Source organism: Bufo bufo, chromosome 2, assembly GCF_905171765.1.
Source record: "Bufo bufo chromosome 2, aBufBuf1.1, whole genome shotgun sequence".
Classification (NCBI taxonomy): Eukaryota; Metazoa; Chordata; class Amphibia; order Anura; family Bufonidae; genus Bufo; species Bufo bufo.
This window is the reverse complement of record NC_053390.1, coordinates 243900814-243917433: the sequence shown is the minus strand read 5'-3', so window position 1 is coordinate 243917433 and position 16620 is coordinate 243900814. Positions and strand designations below refer to the sequence as shown.

At 44.0% G+C, this 16620-nt stretch overlaps 1 protein-coding gene across 1 annotated transcript in view; it reads left to right on the top strand.

Moving 5' to 3' along the window:
• The window catches only part of LOC120988670, a 90471-nt gene extending 77171 nt beyond the window's left edge, over nucleotides 1-13300 (top strand). The window contains exons 5-7 of the mRNA XM_040416297.1: nucleotides 374-516; nucleotides 10264-10497; nucleotides 12379-13300. Coding sequence (XP_040272231.1) covers nucleotides 374-516; nucleotides 10264-10497; nucleotides 12379-13059 — 1058 coding nt within the window. The 3' untranslated portion in view covers nucleotides 13060-13300. The remainder of the gene's footprint in view (nucleotides 1-373; nucleotides 517-10263; nucleotides 10498-12378) is intronic.
• Nucleotides 13301-16620: the final 3320 nt, after the last annotated feature.

Here is a 16620-nt window from a genome sequence, read left to right as displayed (position 1 = left end):
TATTTATCACAAGTTGCTTCCCTGCTGACATCCTTGCTTGCCAAAAATCAGAGCAAAGCAAGGACTGTTTTAGCTGGTCGGGAGAAACCACTGCTCTGCCTGCAATGTATACCAGGGACGGTAACACTTCCCATTATAACATTTCAGCCCAGTATGGGGGCATAAACGGCGATAGCTTGCTATCTTCTCTCCCTGACTTCTGCAAGCTATTTGTTTCTAGATTTATTGTCTGGCTAAGAAACCCAAAATAAAAGCAAGATGTTTATTACATGAATAGTGCTTGCGTAATTTAACAACAGCCATGTGCATGAGCCCTTAGACGTGGTACATTTTCCTGAGGCACATTATGATTTTCCTGTTTTCTCTGATATAGTTGCAGATGTTTCTCAGCAGTCACAGCTGGATGATCCTTCTTCATGTATTATTGCAGTGACCGATTCTAACAGTGATGAGGTTTTTGTTATCTCACCGGGAAATCACACGAACTGTAGCACCCTAAATTCTACCCATTTACAGGTCAGTATATGTTGTGTGCTACATGTCTGTGCCAGCTCTCCCAACAGTCAGGCATTTTCTTTTCACATTACTTCTTCTCTTAGTCTACTTTCACACTGGCGTTTTGGCTTTCTGTTTTTGAGATCCGTTCAGGTCTCTCACAAGCGGTCCAAAACGGATCAGTTTGCATTCTAATGCATTCTGAATGGAAAAGGATCCGCTCAGAATGCATCAGTTTAGTCTCCATTCCGCTTTGGAGACTGACACCAAAACTCTGCTTGCGTTGCACCTTGCGCTGCTTGCATCTGATGAAACTGAGCCAAACAGATCCGTCCTGGCACACAATGTAAGTCAATGGGGACTGATAAGTTTTCACTGACACAATCTGGCACAATAGAAAACGGATCCGTCCTCCATTGACTTTTAATGGTGTTCAAGACAGATCCGTCTTGGCTATGTTAAAGATAAACGGATGCAGACGGTTGTATTATCTGAACGGATCCGTCCATGATGGATCCGCACAAAACGCGAGTGTGAAAGTAGCCTAATACAGACTTGTGATTTACTGATGTTTACTTTGCATCTATAAAGTTTCATAATTCAAATGTAGTTAAAGTGGTAATCTGATCAGACATTTCAAACATATCCACAGGCATTCTGATATGGAAATGCATAATAATAATAATAATAATAATAATAATAATAATAATAATTAAATGTCAACCATAAAGGTATGTATTGAATTTCATAATTTCTTTTGTACATTTAGTACAATAGTAACTTACCGTATATGCCTATTAAAAATATAAAAAAGACACCCATTGCCAATATGCCATCCTTGCCTCGGTATCTACAATTTTATTCTGATAATTACATTTAAAATTTATAAAGAAAGAACAATGCTGTGTTTAACGCGATAAGATGATTTTACTGAAATCCTTGTAAAGCACAATTGTTCCCACGCTACTTAGTAGTATTCAGAATAAGCTTCTTCTGAGAAGCCTACAAAGAAGGTACCAGACCACATGAAATCACAATACCCATTTATTAAACATGATTATAAGGCATTACATGATAAAACAAACAAAACAAAACAAGTGCAGGGACAAGGCGACATCACCAGAGGACACACTGGCAACAAATCATACTGTTCCACATGATAGTAGGAAAAAATAAAGTGCAAGTGCAATTATATCAGTACTATCAATCATCAAGGCAGAATGTATTACCCATTCTGTGCCTCATCCGGGATGGCGCCTACCCCGATGTGCGTTTCGGGGAACTTTTTTTTTTTTCATTTGCCGTTTGGGATTAATATTGTCATATTTTAATAGTACGGGCGTTTATGCATGCAGCGATGCCCATGATAGATATATATATATATATATATATATATATATATATATATATATATATTTTTTTTTTTATTGGTTACGTATTTTGATTTTGGGGAAAGGGGGGGGGGGTGATTTGAATATATATAATCAGGGGTGGGGAACCTTTTTGCTGCCGAGGGCCATTTGGATTTTGTAACATTGTTGGGGGGGCTATACGAAATTCTCAACGTAAAAATTTGGTCAAACGTATAAGTGACTTAGAGGTAAGTTACAGAAATTGCGCTTCTATTGCACTATATTATGTTATAGATTTAGTTCTTTATTTGGCATTAATGGCAGCCAAGCTAAACCCAGTCCAGAGATGGGTTCACCCAGCTTTCACTCTCCCTGCCACTGTCCCTGCCTCTCTCTTCGCAACGGTCCCTGCTTTTGTCCCTTTCTCAGCTTCCGATCTGCCCCCCACCTCAATCAGCCTCCTTTCAGACCCCCCAGCCTACATCAGCCTCAGATCAGACCCTCATCGGACCCCCAGCCTCAGATCAGACTCTGCAGCCTCAGATCAGACCCCTATCAGACCCCCAGCCTCAGATCAGACCCCCCCAGCCTCAGATTAGCCCCCATCAGACCCCCTAGCCTAAGATCAGATGCCCAATAGGCCTCCCAGCATCAGATTAGCCCCCATTAGACCCCCAGCCTCAGATCAGACCCCCCCAGCCTCAGATCAGACCCCCCCAGCCTCAAATCAGACCCCAAATAGGCCCTTCAGCCTCAGATTAGCTCCATCGGTCCCCCCAGCCTAAGATCAGACCCCCAATAGGCCCCCCAGCCTCAGATAGGGGTCTTATCAGACCCCCCAGTCTAATATCAGACCCCAATAGGCCCCCAGCCTTAGATCAGACCCCCAGCCTCAGATCAGACCCCCCTCAGCCTCAGATCAGACCCCTATCAGACCCTCCCCAGCCTCAGATCAACCCCAATCAGAACTCAGATCAGACATTTAAAGTAAAAAAAAACAAAAAACTTACCTCTCCAGCTCAAGATGGCGCTGCAACTTGGCAGATTCACTTACCCTCCCTGGTGTTCTCCCCGCTGCGCTGTAAGGTGACCTGACAGCGCACAGCATCAGGTCATAGTGCGCATTTACGTGCACTACGTCCTGACACTGCACGTGTCGGGACACAGCGTGGGGCCGGAAGAAGACCAGGAAGGCGAGTACAGCTAGCAATGCCCTGTTCTCACCTTCCTGTGCCTCCGCATGATAATGACCTCGGTCATTAGCATTTTCACAATCTTTTCTGGCAGAGGGCCCGCGGGCCGGAGGTTCCCCACCCCTGATACATATATATTATATGTATATATGTTTTTGTTTTGTTTTTCTCACCCTGGGTGACTATAACTGGCATTAGATAGCTAATTTTCAATATAACAATACAGTGCTGTATTGGTATATTCCACTAATAGTTGCAGGAGACTGCTTGAGGTTTTGGGCAATTAAAGCAATGTAACAGGTTCCCTGATCTCAGCCGGGGAGTGCTGTTATGGGAGCGGAAGCGCGCAGTTCCTGTTTTCGGACTGCTCAGATGCCATAGTCACATTTGAACACGGCATCTCATGGTTGAAATGTATCCTGTAGTGCCAGTAGAAAATGCTCCCCGATACTCTTCCATGCCCCCTGTAGTGCCAGCAGTGTGTGTGTATATACATATATATATATATATATATATATATATATAATGCTCCCCCTGTAGTGCCAGGTATATAACACTCCTCCATGCCCCCTGTGTCTTACCTGAAGTGCATATATATATATATATATATATATATATATATAATGCTCCCCCTGTTGTAGTGCCAGGTATATTCTTTCTTTCAAAAAAACAACAACTCACTCCCGTTCCCTGCTGCCATCTCTGACACAGGCCACAGACTGATCTGTAACCTGTGTTGCCAAGTCCTGTGATTTGGAGCAGGAGGTCGCAGTGATGTAATTACAGCTTCTGCGCTGCTCTACTGCCCCATAGGCAGTGGCATGGCGCTCTGACAGTGATAATTCCAGCGGCGCTGTGCATGCGCGGCAAGTATATTGAGGTCCATGCTCTTACTATATACTGTGATGAGCAAGCCAAGGCAGAGAGCGGAGAGGCAACATCATCAGCAGAGGAGGAGGGCATTGGTGATGTTTTAGGTAGTGTTGATCGAGCACCAAAGTGCTCAGGTGCTCGGGTCGAACACTTCGGAATGCTCGGGTGCTCTACTGAGCACCAGAGCACAATGGAAGTCAATGGGAGAACCGGAGCATTAAACCAGGTACCTCCTGCTCTGAAGAGGGGAGGGTGTCTGGTTCATAGGAAAAGGTCAGAAATTGATGGAAACACCACCGAAATTGTTTGGTGCTGGGAACGATGTTGTCCGAGTAGTACGCCACTTTTACAGACTGACACTAATATGCACAAAACCGAATATAAAATCGATTTTAGAGGAAAAATTGTTAGGAAACATTCTTTCCTGTATATTTACTTGTATATAAAGTGCAAGTGCTGCCAAAAATTACAAGAAAGAGGCACTCCGATACAACCTGTTTATCACATAATGGAGGGCCTCATTCATATTGTGGTACAATTGTTCAGGTAGTGGGACTCCTACACTCATAAAGCCAATGCACTAAGTGAGAGGGCTTCCAAAAATTACAAGGAACTGGCACTCCAATACACCCTTTATTACACATAAAGGAGGGCATCATACACCCTTGAAAAATTATGATTGATGGCCTGCTGGTGACCCTTAAAAACATTAGGAGCAAGGGCCTGCTGGTGGCCCTCTAAAACATCACGGGCTAGGGACTGCTGTTGATCTGACCATCTAAAACATTAGTGGTAAGGGTCTGCTGCAGAGCTGACACTCTAAAACATTAGGGGCGAGTGCCTGCTGCTCATTTGAGCATCGAAACAATTATGGGCGAGTGCCTGCTGCTGAGCTGACCATTGAAAAAATTATGAGCGAAGGCCTGCTGGTGAGCCAACCCTGTAAAACATTATGGTTGAGGGACTGCAGGTGAGCTGACCCTCTAAAACATTATATGCGAGGGCCTGCAGGTGAGCTAACCCTCTACAACATTAGGAGTGAGGGCAGACTAATAAGCATGTTGATATGATGGAAGAGGAGCAGGAGGACGAGAAAAGGAAGATTGAACCTTATACCCTTTTTTTGTGGTGGAAGGGGTGCATGGGAATACAGTGTATTCAGTACATTATAAAAAAACACAATTAAGGTGCCTTTATGTTCAGCCGCTTTCCTCTGGTGGAGTAGAGAGGTCAGGGGCAATCCAGGCCTTGTTAATTTTTATAAGAGTCAACCTGTCAGCATTTTCAGTTGACAGGCGGATGCGCTTATCCGTTATTATGCCCCTAGCAGCACTAAATACCCGCTCTGACAAAACGCTGGCAGCAGGGCAGGCCAGCACCTCCAAGGCGTAGAGCGCCAGTTCATGCCACGTATCCAGCTTGGACACCCAGTAGTTGTAAGGCACAGAGGGATCATTGAGGACGCTGACACTGTCTGCTACGTACTCCTTCACCATCTTCCAAAATGTTTCCCTCCTTGTGACACTAGGCCGCGCATCAGGGTGAGGGTGCTGGCGGGGTGTCATGAAACTATCCCAGGCTTTTGAGAGTGTTGCCCTGCCTCTGTTGGAACTGCTGTGTGTTCCCATCGTCTCCCCTCCTCTGTTGCCCAAGGAACTACGTACTCTGTGGCCAGCGTTGTCAGCTGGAAATTTTTGGAGCAATTTTTCCACAAGGACCTTCTGGTATTGCACTATTTTTCTCGTCCTCTCCACCACAGGAATGAGAGATGAGAAGTTCTTTTTGTAACGGGGGTCGAGAAGGGTGAACAACCAGTAATCAGTGTGGTCCAAAATGCGTAAAACGTGGCAAGACTTCGCTGTCGTCATCAAGAGGATGACTCTCAATCTCCTCATCCTCTTCCTCCTCTTCTGCCCATCCACGCTGAACAGATGGAATTAAACTTCCATGGGTACTACCCTCTGTAGCGGAGGCAACCGTCTCCTGCTCCTCCTCCTCATCATTATACAATTTGCGCTGAGAAGACAAACTGAGGGTGATCTGGCTATTACCCTGTGTAATGTCTTCCCCCATTTCCACCTCTTCCACATGCAAAACGTCGGCCTTAATTGTAAGCAACGAGCATTTGAGTAGACACAGAAGTGGGATGGTGACGCTAATAATAGCGTTATCGCCGCTCACCATCTGTGTTGATTCCTCAAAGTTTCTTAAAACTTCACAGAGGTCAGACATCCATGCCCACTCCTCGCTTGTGAAGAGTAGAAGCTGACTGGAAAGGCGACGACCATGTTGCAGCTGGTATTTTACTACTGCCCTCTGCTGCTCACAAATCCTGGCCAACATGTGGATCGTTGAGTTCCAGCGCATGCTCACGTCTCACAACAGTCGGTGAGCTGGCAATTGTAATCGCTGCTGCAGTGTTGACAGACCGGCGGAAGCTGTCAATAACTTGCGGAAATGGACACACACGCGGAGCACCTTCACCAGTAGCTCAGGCAAATTGGGGTAGGTTTTGAGAAACCGCCGAACCACTAGGTTGAAGACGTGTGCTAGGCATGGGATGTGTGTGAGCTTCCCAAGTTGCAAAGCCGCCACCAAGTTACGGCCATTATCAGACACAACCATGCCTTGTTCTAGGTTGAGTGGCGAGAGCCACAGCTCAGTCTGTTCTCTTATCCCCTGTGCTGTTTGACACCTAAGCAGATCAGCTAAAGCACGGGCCTGTTGACGCTTCCCCACCGCAGTGCAACACTGCTTCCAGCTACCGACTGATGGCTGACTGGTGCTGCAAGTGGATAATTCTGAGGTGGAATTGGAGGAGGAGGAGAAGTGGGGGTTGGAGCCACTAACGTAGGTGGTGGCGGAAACCCTGATGGAATTAGGACCCGCAATCCTTGGCGTCGGTAGCGCCTATGCCATCCCAGGGTACGACTCTCTCCCGGGCTCCACAACTTTCACCCAGTGTGCTGTCAGGGAAATGTAGCATCAGTGGTTAAGTGGACCTTCCCAGTAACTGCGTTGATCAGGGCACGGGTGATGACACATGCTGGTGTAAGGCGGGCACGGCACACCGTGAAAAATAGTGGCGGCTGGGGACTGCATAACGAGGGACGGCCGCCGACATCAGGCTGTGGAAGGCCTCAGTGTCCACAAGCCTAAATGGCAACATTTCCAGGGCCAGTAATTTGCGCATTTAGTGCTAAGGCCTGTGGGTGGGTGGCAGAGTATTTGTGCTTACGTTCAAATGCCTGGGGTAAGGACATTTGTACTCTGCGCTGGGATACTGAAGTGGATGTGGTCGCTGATGGTGCTTGCGAAGGTCTAGGTGCAGGGCGGGAGGGATCCAGACCTGCGCCTACGACAGGGAATTGGCCAGCACGTAACACAGGGGAAGAGGACGCAGTGGTGTGACCCGCAGACACAGATTGTGGACCCAGGTGTTTGGCCCACCTATTACGGTGCTTTGATGCCATGTGGCGGATCATGCTGGTGGTGGTGAGGTTGCTAGTGTTAACACCCCTGCTTATTTATGTATGGCACAGGTTGCAAATTACAATTCTTTTGTCGTTTGCACCTTACTCAAAAAAGCGCCAGACTGCAGAACACCTACCCCTTGGCAAGGGAGATTGCCGCAAGGGGGTGCTCCGGGGAAAAGTTGCGGGACTGTTTGGTGTGGCCCACCTTCTCCCTTTTGCCACCCCACTGCCTCTTCCAGCATGTTGCGGTGCTGCAGATCCCTCCCCCTCTGTACTGCTGTCCTCGCTCGACTTGCCACCTTCCCAGGTTGGGTCAGTGACTTCATCGTCCACCACCTCCTCTTCCACTTCCTCACTCTACTCATCCTCCTGACTTGTTCACCTAACAACAACCTCAGTTATTGACAACTGTGTCTCATCCTCATCATCCACCTCGTGAAACACTAATTGCTGTTCCCCCACCGTCATCTTCTTGTGACTGTGGATACTTAAGAGTTTGGGAATCAGGGCACAAGATCTCATGTCCCTCTTCAAGCGGGCTTGTCGAGAGACCCAAATGAAGGAATGGTGCTAAAAGAGCTCCTCGGAATATCCGAGTGTGGGATCACTTGTTTGGCAAGACTCTCCATGGTGGGAGGAAGGAGGATCAGGGTGAGGATTGTGTTGACCAGACTCTTGGGTACTGAGACTGGACTTGGTGGAAGTCCTGGTCACACTGGTCTGACTTCGAGAGTGTTGTCCTGCGCCGCCCTGCAAACTTGTACATGAAGCTAGGTATCGTGGATGATTTTTTTTTCTTGTGCTCTTGCAGCAGGCACAGTTTCAACGCACCCAGAGCCGCGGCCTCTGCGTGCACCATCAGCATCACAGCCACTTCCCTGTCCCTTACTGCTCGCCTTCTTCTTATTATATGTTATATATTCATGAAAGTATGTCACACATACAGTAGTGTAGGATTTGTAAGTGTATGGGCAAAAAAATGTAAAAAGGGATTTGGAATGTGGAAAGTCACACAGGAGATGTCAGCAGCGGCAAAAATAAATTACAGAGAATGTCACAGGTATTTAAGATGTGGAAACGTTACAAAGGAGAAATAGCGCAGCTAATGTTACTGTTCGCAGCAGACACCGTCTATGGAAAAAGTACACTGGATGTCACAGATATTTTTGAGATGCGCACATGTTACACAGGAGAAATACCGTAGATAATGTCGCTAATGTCAGCAGTGGCTAATATAAAATTACAGGGAATGTCACAGGTATTTGGGATGTGGAAACGTTACACAGGAGAAATACCGTAGATAATGTCGCTGATGTCACCAGTGGCTAATAAAAAATTAAAGGGAATTTCACAGGTATTTGGGATGTGAAAACGTTACCCAGGAGATGTACCCCAGGTAATGTGACTGTCCACAGCGGACATTGCCTACGGAAAAAGTACACTGGATGTCATTGATATTTTTTGGATGTGCACATGTTACACAGGAGATGTAGCGCAGCTAATGTCACTGTCCGCAGCGGACACAGTCTATGGAAAAAGTACACTGGATGTCACAGATATTTTTGGGATGCGCACACGTTACACAGGAGATGTAGCGCAGATAATGTCGCTGTCTACAGCGGCCTAACTATTGAACACTATATACCGCAGGGTGCGCTAAAAATAGATATTGCTGCCACACACAATAGTCCTTAAAAAGACTTTTGGGTATGTAAAGTTTTAGCAATTTAGCGCAGGTTGCGCTAAAAATCTATATTGCTGCTGCCACACACAACAATAGTCCTTAAAATTTCACTCCGTACACTATCTTTCCCTTCTTCAGCACAGCTCTCCCTGACTAACACTGAGCCGAACACGTGTCATCGGGTGCTATATAGCACCTGATGATGCGTTCCGGCCAGTCAATCACTGTAATGCCAGTAACCAACATGGCTACGGCATTACAGTGAAGGGCAGTACTTACCTGCACGTTCATTGGCTACGTAGCAGCCAATAAACGTGCGGGAAAGAGACTCCAGCATTGCGCTCGAGCACATGTGATATTCGGCCGAATACCGCCATGTGCTGAGCATCGAGATGCTCGAGCCGAACTGGTGTTTGGCTGAGCATGCTCGATCAACACTAGTTTTAGGCAGTTAAGGGTGCACAGGGGAGGTACTTCGCTCTGTGAATGGGCTGGCTTGGTCTCGCTGAATAGGCAGGTTTGGGCTCTTAGAAAGCTTGGAAACGCCCTGCTGGGCACTTTGCACCGTAATTTGCATATAGAATAAAGATTGTTTTCCGGACAAAGAAAATCCACAAAGGAATACCAAAGGTATGTTTTAAACCAAGTCTGACTATAAGTAGTAGTGGTAGTATTATTTATATAAGCCAAATGTTGGTGACAGATTCCTTTGACATTTTTTTTTTTTTTTTTACTGTCCTTGCAGCCTATAACAAGTGGCCATGTCACATTGGCGTTCACACATTAAGGGACGTTTATCAAGACTGGCGTTCCAATAGTCCGGTCTTGATCCCTTAATAAATTAGTCGCATCTCTGGCAGTCCGTTTTCCTGAAACTGAAGTCTATGCAGGCTTGGGACAGGCATAGACTTCAGCCGTAACTTATGCCAGTTTCTAATGTACATTATAGTATATCCAGTCGGCCATGTGAAGTTGCACCCCTCTGGTTAAGCCTGGCCTCATTTCTCTCCACTTTTAGAGGTTCCTGCTACTTTTTTAAAGTCACAAATTATGGTGCAGATATGGCATGCATCATAATTTGCAACTTTTTCTGGTATAAAGAGATTGATAAATGTACCTGATTGTGTTTTGGCTAAAAGGGAGCCACTGCTGCATTAATGCTTTGATCTCATTGTGACCTCTGATTCTAGGTACGAAACCTAAAGAGAAGTGTAACAAGCCCTGCTTCTGTATCTGACTTGCTCACCTCAGATTACACAAGTGTGGATTTAACTGTAGAGGACAAAGCAAATGAAGGTGAAGAAGTAGATGCAGCCAGGCAAAGGGCCTGGAGTGTCCGCCCTTTTAATAGCCTATTGCCCCAACTACAGATGAAATGGCGGAGTCGTACCTCTAGTGGTTCTTTCACAAAACTGCTAGATAGTGTGAGTACATTTTTTTTTCTTGAAAACAGTTGTTTCGTTTTGAAAATGCATAACTAAATACTCCACTAGTTAATTTTCTGATAAAAGGGGGTCAGTGATTCTGAACCATCATTTATAAGCTGGATTACAGTTGAAGTTCTTACTTTTGCTCTGGATGACTGCACATATTCATGCATAAAGCTGACCATAGTCATGAGGCATTCATCTGCAGATCATTGACAAATCCAAGCTGTTTGAGTAGCATCTGCTTATGAGCAGGATCTGCCAATGGTCTGCAGATATACTGTAATACTGTTCACACGATTGCTCTCTTGATATGTGCAATCATTAAGGTCTGGAAAGAGAGTTAGGAGTCCAGTGGCTCTGACAATCCAGATGACTTGAGTAGCAAGGAATAGTCAAATAACAGTCCCAAGCTGTAGTATGAGGAAGAGGTGTAGTAAGGTAACAGTCAAAGTTCAGTAACAGATAAGTACAACAGTTTGTATACTCAGAAGCTAGACTTAGAGTCTGGAAGCAAGGCTTTTCTTAAAAAGGAAATCCAAGGGTGGAACTAATAAGACAAACCAGGCAAGAATATCACGGAGCAAGAAATTACCGTATCCATCAGATTCAGGAAAGGAGCTGTCCAGAATCACCAGTAGCTCAGTGAGAAGAGCCACTGCCTAAGACGCAGAAGTTTCTGGGTTCAAATTCTGATGTATACAGTACTGTGCAAAAATTTAGACTGCTGTGGAAAAATGGTTCAATGTAATAATCCCTTCAAACATAAAAGTGTTAGTAGTTTATTTTTATTAACACAATGCAAAGTGAATAAACAAAAAGAAATGGAAATCAAATCAACATGGCATCACTTCTTCTAAGTACACTTGCACACAGTTTTGAAGGAGCTTGGCAGGGAGGTTGTTCCAAACATCTTGGAGAACTAATCACATATCCTCTTTGGATGTAAGCTTGCTTAAATCCTTCTGTCTCTTCGTGTAATCCCACACAGACTCAATGATGTTGAAATCAGGGCTTTATGGGGACAATATCATCACTTCCAGGGCTCCTTGTTCTTCTTTACGCTGAAGATAGTTCTTCATGATGTTATCTGTATGGATTGGGGTCGTTGTCCTGCTGCAGAATATATTTGGAGCCAATCAGATGCCTCACTGATGGTATTACATGATGGATAAGTATCTGCCCGTATTTCTCAGCACTGAAAAAACCATTTATCCTGACCAAATCTCCAACTCCATACAGCCTAAAACTTGCAAGGAACTTCTACTATGCTTCACAATTGCCTGCAGACACTCATTATTGTACTGCTCTTCTACCAGCCCTTGCGTTAACAATCTGCCTTCTGTTACAGCCAAGTTCTTCTGTGGTGGGCAGCATGACAATTGAACCCTTGCTTCTAGGTTTCCCTACAGAATTAATTCATGTGGGTGCCTGAAACAGGATCAGTTTATTTTTGGAAGACCTGTCTAACAAAAGGAAATTGCACAAAGCAGAAAAACCCTGTTGAATTAACCCCTCCCAACATCTGCTGTACATGTACGATGGATGTCAGGTTTTTAAAGATGGCACTCGCCCAAGTGAGCACCATAGCTGCCGTGTGCCTGTTGTTTTATAGAGTGTAGACATGTATGTGTATAAACTAGTATACCTAGGGGAGCAGTAGCATCACCTATGGCTCAAAATGACAATTATATGCTGAATGAGAGTGATGCGTTGCACTAACAGTTGGCATCTGTTGTATATAAAACATTAAGGTAGATTATTTCCCATTGCTCGTATAGTGCCAACATATTCCACAGTGATGTAGAGATTAACATCAGTCCCTGTTCTCAATATCATATATGTTGCTACTGACAGACAGATTTTATGTCTTTCTAGGGTGCTGTACCTGTGAAGAGACTAAGCCCCAAGATCGCCAGAAGAGTTGGGTCTGCTGCACAGATTGGAGAAAATTCTACTCGCTTATATTCAGAATCTGCAGAGAGTAATGCATCCTATCCCCTTACACACTCTGCACATATCAATAGAAATTTCCCATTGAGCAACCTCAAGAGGACACGACCATGTTTAAGATTGCTGAATGATTCCTCTGACTGTGCATGCTGTGACCAAACATCTGCCTTTGCAAAGGAGAATCACAGTCTGTGCCATAAACCTACCACAGAGTATCCAAGCTCACACAAAATAACAGCAACCAATGCAGCGCAAGCCAGAGATCTCTCAATGGACTTTGAAAAGCCAAATACTGTGAAGAGGCAGATGATCAGCGGCCCTTGGTATTTGATGACCCAGCTGGGCGCCCCCACGGAGTGTGAATTGCACAGTTCTGATATGGATTGCAAAGAAAATAACTGCTCTCTTGTATTGAAAAGGTCTTGCTGTAATGTTAGTCCTTGGATGAAGTCTCCAGATACTTCCATTTTTAAGTGTGTACAAAAGAATGTGTCATTGGATTCACTCGGGAGTCTCAACCCTCACTGCACTACAACGGTGGGTAGACCCGACTCCGCAGGAAGCGCAGCTTTCCAATCCCCACCAATCGGATTAGTAACAGAATGATTGACTGAACTTGGTGACAATTAACAGGGGTTATTATACCAGTAATAATAATTCCATCTGATATTTCATGGTGATCAGGTAATCCACTTCTTCTGGAAACATTGACAAAGTCACTGGCAAACAAGAACCATCGGTGCCAAGTGTTTTCATGAAAGACAACTGCCAACGTCTCTCGCATTGCAGTACGGACGCACATTATCCATATGATAATTCCAGCGTGTATTTCAGTCTAATTAATACAGTACTTTTCACAATTCTGCATTGTCCAAATACAATACAGATCAGGCAAGTTCTGTCTTCAGTATCCGTCCTGTCTCTTGTTGTTGTCAGACTTTGAGATCTACTTAAATTGCTTTATTGGGACCAGGAGATTTCAGTGATTGAATTGTACAAATGAACAGGGTGTATAGTGTACACTGCGCACAACTTTTTATTATTTCTTTCCTCACAAGTCCTAAGGCACAGAAGAATGATCCTACTCATTAAACGGGATCCGTCACCGGGAAATTCACTGTTAAACCAGGCACAATGCCTTGTAGAGCTAGCTCAGCTGAATGTAATGGTACATTTCACCTAGGGATCAGTTCCGTATTTCTGGAGAAAAAGTACTTTTAATAGTTTATTTGCATATGGATGAAGTGCACCAGGGGCATACCCAAGCCACTCTGTGCGCCTTCTGCTTCCTTTGCCAGCCACCCCCTTTCCTTCTTGAAAGGGCCAAATTCCTGAATAGTCAAGTGAAAGATATCATTACATTCAGCTCAGCTAACCCTACAAGGTATATTGCCTAGTTAACAGTTTACTAGCGACAGACTCCCTTTAACGCACAATGAAACCATTTATTAAACACTGCAATAGCCATTGCTATATAGCTATCACCTTGGACCCTTCTTTTAGGGCTAATCACCCCCCACAAATGTTGTTCACTTATATCATGTCATCCTTTGCACGGTAGTTGGGTATCTTAATGTATAATCACTATTTTAGAGGCAGGCTGTGTAATCCTTTGTGTCCTTTGTATCTATTTACTGTCATGACCTACGTGAGGAAATACAGCACCAACAGAGAAAGGTTTGGGCTAAGGCTTATCCATGTCAGATTTGCATATTGCAAATCCCACATGAATTTTCCAAGGAAATCAGAGACGGAAACCTGGATTTCTGTGCCTGCGGATCCGCACATGGAATAGTCTTATTGTCATTCAATGGAATTAAAGGGGTTGTCCGAGTTAAATAAAAACTTGTGTATGTGGCAAAATAACAAAATAATCAATATTCTTCCCCGCTGATTTGTTTTCCTCACTGCAGCAGTGACGTTCTGTGGCCACAGCAGTGACAGCCTGTGTACTAATAGTCAGTGATTGGCTGCACAGGGACTTGTGTGCATGGAACGTCACTGCTAGGAAGATGACATCAGTGGCAGGGAGCATCAGTGGCAGGGAGCTCAGTGCTGGAAGTGGCAGTGGAGAAAAGGGGTCAGCATTCATTCTTTTGTTATTTTACCACATTTTCAGGGGCAGCTTGAGTTTTTTGACAGCCACTTTAATCTGTGGCAATAATGAACATGCTGTGTATTTAAAAGAAAATCTGCACTATTTGAAACAGTTTTGTTTTCTGTTGCAAATGTATGGGGTAAAAAGTACCCAATTTATTTGCATTATCTGCCGAATGTTGGCAGATTCTGTCACAATTTAGACCCAAAATTCTGACATATTCCTGACTGTTGAAACATGGCCTTACTGGCAAGTGCATTAATGAGAAGCTTTACTGGATGATTGCATTGTTCTGTACTGCAATATTAGGGTGGTACAGGAGTGGTGAAAATGACACTATTACAGCACATGCATATTGCTGTTTTTTTTTTTAGTTGCAGTTTTACTAATATTGGCAACCATGTTTTCGTTAATAAAGCACTACAGCTTCAATTGGAAATTGCATAGTGCTACCTCTGTAAATATACATTTTCCTAAGTTACATTTACCACTATTAAAGTCAATGCCCTAAAACGTGTATGAACCAGATTTTATTAAATGTACTCTGCTAAGCTGTTGGTTCTGACTGAATTCAGTTTTTTTCTTACCTATTCAAGAATAATTGGTGAGAAAAAATTTGTGCATGTTCCATTACATATTTTAGAGGTATTCTTCTCTAGTAATAGTCACTATATGGTGACATGCAGTGTCAAGCATATAGAATACAGACCTGTGGAGACTCCATATTTTACTGTGCATACTAAGCTCATGAGTTTTTAGACTATTTCCACATAGTTTTATAGGTTGAATAAGCATCCCCCCAACTGAGATCACTTACTACAGTTCTTGTCAATACTAGTACTCAAGTACCCCTGACAAGTCATATTATGAGGGTGCTGGCACACATGTTACCTTCAGAGTTGCAGACCAAAAGACTACAGTGGATTTATGTATAAAAAAGAGAGAGAAGTAGTATCTGTCTAATTATTTTCCTTTATGATTTTGACTTAAAAAAAAAAAAAAACAGCATTAGAAAACTTGCATGTATGACAGCACACTCAGGCTCGGCTCACGTATTGCAGCCTTCAGTGGTTTTCTGCAGCACATGAACCCAGCCTTACGATCAATGCAACGAATTGCCACAGGTCTTCCCTATGATATCCTCAAGTATAAATTATTGGGGGCCCTTGACAACCAGAGTTAAGAAACTGTCATAGAGTGCTATGGTAATCTTAATTTGGGTTAGTAAAACCACATGGGTCTAAAGGTTCTTTTATACAGACTGATAATCAAGCCGCGCATTAACGCTTGTTCCCGATAATTGGCCTGCAAAAAAGGTGCTGGCGATCAATGAATGAATAAGCGTTTGATCCTGTCGTTCTGCTGACACCAAAAATCTGTGTTTCTGTGCAGCAAATTGTGCTGTCCAAAAACAATCTGCTGCCCAGGAACAATGATTTTCTATAGGGAAAAGCGATCACTTGTCCCCATACAGCGGACAAATGCAGCCTTTCTATCTGCTGACAATCAGGCAATTATCGGGAACATCTGGTTCATTCCCAATAATTGCCTGACCCATCAGTCCATGTAAAAGAACCTTAAAGTGTAACCGTCGTTTCAGTTTATTTTTAGTATAGTGTAGGGGATATGTTTGTAATATACTTTATTAGGGAATGATGTCTCTTTGTACTAGAAAACGGGATGTAAAGAGTCAGCAAAGCTTTGAGCGTTTCTAAGGCGAGTCTCATCTTCAGTGTTCAGTTCTACTGAGCACTGAAGATGCCTGTATGTAACATACCGAGGCATCCAGACTGCCTCTTGTCACTACCCCAGTCCCTGACTATATACATGTGCCCTCACTATGATTGCCCATCACCCTGCCTATCTGACTTGTTACAAACAGGAGTCATCAGCACTCAGTAGAACACTGAAGACAGACCAATTTACCAACCATCAGAGATTTGCTTAGAAAACTTTTTCCACCTGTTTACTAGTACAAGGAAACATTTTCCCTAATAAAATTATCTAAAAAAAATATTTAACATCCCTGTCCCTACACTAGATTAAAAATAAACTGAAACAACAGTTAA